We start from the raw sequence: 4,714 nt of genomic DNA on the forward strand, positions 1-4,714 counted from the left end.
TTTTTTTTTTTTTTTTTTTTTTTTTTTGCAGTGCTAGAGATTGAACCCAGGGCCTCGCAGATTTCAGGCAAATGTTCTACCATTGAAATACACCCCCCAGGCCTCCGCACGTTCTGAATGGTTTATAATGCTAATTATTGTCATTATTATTAGTCATATTATGAATGTCCATTTCCCCCACTAATCTGTAGGTTCCCTGGGACAGGTATTCTGTCCTTTGTGGTCCTTACGGGAAGACCTGTGTTAGGGGTAGTCTAACCTGCTACTGGGCAGTCCCTTCCCATCGCAGATACTCGGCACGTGTTTATCAAGTGAATGAATGAAATCCACCCGGCTGGTGGCACTCGGAATTAACGTTTCATCTCTGCTAGCCTCGCCACTTACCCCACAACGTTAGCACCTGCTGTAAGGGTACCTGGTACTGGTGCTGCCCCTCCCTACTCCACACCCGGGCAGGTGTCACCAAGCTCCGGGCAGCCACTACCAGACAACAGGAGTTGATGTGGTACATGATTCCAGGTAACCTCCCGACCTACTGCATGCCTGGTGCCGTGCCAGGTCAGAAAGGGACATAAATATTTTCCATTAAACTGATGGTGACACCCACATCTCCTGCATTGGTGCCTGGACAATACTCTCATTGGTTAGCTCCAAGAGGGCAGGGGTCAGTCTTTATTTGGTTCAGCCTCAGATCTCCACCATGGAACGCTGGCTGGCAGACAGCAGGCCAGAGACACATATTCGTTCTTTTGAATAAATGAACAAGCGCTCATAGTACCTATCACAGGTCAACACGGAGGCAGCTGCTTAGCCACCTGAATGTGAGACACGCCGAGCCTGGAGCTCACGGGACTGTAGAGGATCCTTTAGCATCCAGGCCCGGTGGTGCACACCAGTAATCCCAGCAGCTCGGGAGGCTGAGGCAGGAGGATCACGAGATCAGAGGCAGCCTCAGCAATTTAGCAAGGTCCTAAGCAACTCAGTGAGACCTTGTCTGTAAATAAAATATAAAAAGGGCTGGGGATGTGGCTCAGTGGTAAAGCACCCCAGGGTTCAATCCCCAGTACCAAAACAATAAAAAATATTCTTTAGCAAATACTTAGCACCGGACCAGAAGTTCCATGAAAACTGGAATCACAGGACCCCCAGCTCCTGGTACTTAGTAAGTATCCAATGCCCTTTGAATCTGTTACTGGAACGATGGATGGAAGTGGGGGTGGAAGACCACTGGTGACAACGCGGACATTGGGTGTTAGTGGTTAGTGCCCCATCCCTTTTGGGAGCCCCCGCCCAGTACCTTGAGGTCCAGGTGCAGGACCCTCATCTTGTGCATGAAGAGGATCCCGTCACAGATCTGCCTGACGAACACCATGGTATCCACCTCGGTCAGGTGGTAGTCTTCATCCACGATCCTCTCGAAGAGCTCGCCACCCTCGATGCTACGTGCACAGACCGCAGTACAGGCTCACCCTGGGGGGCCGGCACCCACCCCCCGACCCACCCCCCAGCTGGTACTCACTACTCCATGAACAGGACAATCTCGTGCGAGGTCTCGATGGCCGCATAGAGCTGGATCAGATTGCGGTGGTTGAGCTGGTTCATAACCTCGATCTCCAGCATCACCATTTCCTGGGGACCGGTCAAGCAAATCACTCCCTGCCTCCAGCCCCCAGACCTCACCCTTGGCCAGACCCGCGGGTCCCTGCCTGGACCCCTGCCCAGCCTCCTTCCCTGCTGGCCTCTGTGCCTCTGTCTCCCCACTTGCTGAGATCTCTCCTTGGAAGTCCACATCGACGTCCCAACTGTCTACTGCCTGCAGGGGTCTGTTCCCAAACACACATCTCGGCCTCTGACCCCGTCCTCCAGCTCCACACCCCAACACATCAGCGGCCTGCCTGCCCTTCCCTGGGAGGACTGAGAAGGAGCGCAAACCCACCGTTCCCCAGAGGAAGCCATGGATAGCACCTTCTCCACAGCTGATGGGCCCCGGCTTGCTCGCAGCAGAGGGGCAAAACGTTAGGAGCCACCTCAGCTTCCCCTGTCCCTCGCTTCCTCATGCCCCACATGGGAGCCACTGGTAAGTCCTTCAGTACAGGCCACTTTCAAACTAGATGATGTGCCGGTCATTTCTCACCTCCCCGCACCGCCTTCTTAGTCTAAGTCACCAGCATCTATCACTTTCAAGAAGTGTGCCAGCCTGTTACCACATTGGTAGGTTGGTATTGGCTCTGGGTAGGGATATTCACACCTCGGGAAACCTCAAATGCCACCCATCAGCCGGGCGCAGTGGCGCACACCTGTGATCCCAGCAGTTCGGGAGGCTGAGGCAGGAGGATTGTGAGTTCAAAGCCAGCCTCAGCAACTTAGTGAGGCCCTACGTAACTCAGTGAGATCCTGTCTCTAAATAAAATACATAAAAAGGGCTAGGGTTCGATCCCTAGTACCAAAAACGAAACAAGAAAAAAATAATGCATTCCTTGCTACCATGCTTAGAGCCATGAAGGGCTGCTGTGCTCCAAGCTGCTCCATGTGCACCTGGTGTGCTCTGGGCCTTTGCATATGCCACACTCGGTTGCCTCTGCGGAAAACATCATAACCTCACTTCTTAGCACCCCCGCTATTTCTGGTTCTTGGTCCTTACTTTCCTCTCATGGTCTCTCTCCTCTTCCTCCTCCTTTTCTTCCTCTTCCTCCTCCCCTGTGCTGAGGATGGAACCCAGGGCTTGGTATAGGCAGGCGCTCTACCACGGAGCTACACCCCATAATGCCTTCTGCCTGAAACTCCCTCCTGCTCTCTCCTCCAGAATATCTCACTCTGAAAAGCCCTTGCTCAGGAGAAGCTGGTCCAGGAAGCCTCCCTGACCCCATGGCTGAGTCAGGGCCTCCCTGATCCCACTCCTGAGCCCCCGACTCTCCCGAGTTGCGGCTGTGAACACCTGGGCAGGAGGCCATCCTCACCCCCACACCAGCCCCTGCTCACCACCTGTGCCCAGCTGCCCGCCCATTCCTGGGACAAACATTACTCATGGCCTCTGCGCTGTGCCCAGGCTGGGGACTAGAGACGCTCTACACTGGGCCCTTCCACCTTGGTGGGGACAGGGACCGTTGCCACACACTTTGAGACTCTAGTGCCCAGCACAGGTCCTGGCCGGGGTCATGAAGAGCCAAGCCTGTCTGTCCCTTTGTCTGTGCGGCAACTTCAGTGCAACGATTTTCCCACCAGGCAGAAGGCGGTGAGAGGTGCCCACTCAGGCACTGCCCGCCCTGCCAGCCAGCCCCCGCCCCCGCTACCTTGTCTTTGGGGGTCTGTTTCTTGATGACTTTGGCTGCCAGCTTGAGGCCTGTGGCTTTCTCTGTGCAGGTACACACGGCGCCAAACTTGCCTCTGGAAAGACGAGAAGCCGGGAGTGAGGGGCTCTGAAGGGCAGGGGGTCAGCAGGGCCCTGTGCATTGCTCCTGTCTTGGCCCCAGACCCGATGGTGACTCTGGATCCTTGTCTGGGAGGTAGGAGCCATGGCCCAAGCCAGCCCTGCTGCCCTCCGGGAGCGGGGTACCGGCTGAAGGCAGGCTGTGCTCAGGAAGGGCAGCTCCTGGGCAGGATGGCCCTGGAATGAACCCTTCCAGGCTTCGGAGGGGCACCCTGGGCTCTGGGGAGGCATCTTCAGGCCTCAGGGAGGGAGCTGGCTCTTTAGTGGTACCAGACCCAGCCAGGATTGTTACCAAGCAGGAACTGCAGGGTCACTGTGGTCCTAGAGACAGACAGGAAAATCCTGTGTATTTCCTCTGGGAACACTGAATGACCAATGGTGTGTCCATGAGAGGGACAGTGTCATCTGTATGAGACAGCCTGTGCACGTGTGGGCACATAGAAGTGACCGTCTCCACGTGACCTGTCCCCTAGTGAGCTGTGTCTGGACCGGGGTCTGGGTGCCCACCCACCTCTGGGTCCCAGTTTGGGGTCTCAGCTCTCACCCTCCCAGCGCCTCCTTGGAGTTCATGCTGAATTCACTGCTGACATTTCCGGTCCTCAGCTCCACAACGCGGTGTGGGAAGGGGGCGGGGGGTGGTGGGCAATCATCTGGGGAAGCAGAGCAGAAGGTCAGTGTCAGGACTGCTGAGGATGAACACTGTCACCCCTTGTCCGCCTGCCTGGGTCCCTTCCAGGGAAGGTAAGTTCACTGAATGATCACTGGGACACCAGGAGAGGTGCTAGGGGCCCAGTTTCCAATCTCCAGTTCCATGACACCTAAAATCATCTTGGAAGAATCCAGTGTGCCTGGGCAGGACCATGGGAGAGCTGATAGGACTTCTGGGACCCTCCTACTTTGTAAGGTCGGGTACTCCATCCCGAAGTGTCTTTGTTTCTATTAAAACAACCAGTACAGCAGCCGCCAAGTGGAATCCCAGACAGTGGGGCTGCTGGTTGGGGCTGGGACCTGCCCTCCCTCGCGGCTGATCTCGCCACCCGGACCCGGACGGAGCAGTTAGGTGGGGGGATGGCGCCACCTAGCGTCCCCACGGGTAACTGCGGGCCCCGCGGGCCTGCGGGCTGAGTCATCGGGAATGGAAACCTCTTTATAAATAGCAGGAGGCGGCAGGGAAGCCGGCCGGTGATAAATCAGACGGCCCTTGGAGGAGGTTCAGGTCCCGTCTCGCTGAGGATGTGATCTCAGGGGCGGGGCGGGGGGGGGGTACCGGGAGGGTCTGGGTGGCCC

General features: G+C 56.4%; 1 protein-coding gene across 1 annotated transcript in view; it reads right to left on the minus strand.

The window, feature by feature from the left end:
- The window catches only part of Mylk2 (myosin light chain kinase 2), a 13,637-nt gene that overhangs the window by 5,649 nt on the left and 3,274 nt on the right, over window positions 1–4,714 (minus strand). The window contains exons 5-8 of the mRNA XM_015481828.2: window positions 3,972–4,077; window positions 3,291–3,384; window positions 1,520–1,629; window positions 1,298–1,439 (exon numbers count right to left, since the gene is read on the minus strand). Of these exons, the coding sequence (XP_015337314.2) occupies window positions 1,298–1,439; window positions 1,520–1,629; window positions 3,291–3,384; window positions 3,972–4,077 (452 nt within the window). The remainder of the gene's footprint in view (window positions 1–1,297; window positions 1,440–1,519; window positions 1,630–3,290; window positions 3,385–3,971; window positions 4,078–4,714) is intronic.

Source organism: Marmota marmota, unplaced genomic scaffold, assembly GCF_001458135.2.
Source record: "Marmota marmota marmota unplaced genomic scaffold, marMar, whole genome shotgun sequence".
Taxonomy (NCBI): Eukaryota; Metazoa; Chordata; class Mammalia; order Rodentia; family Sciuridae; genus Marmota; species Marmota marmota.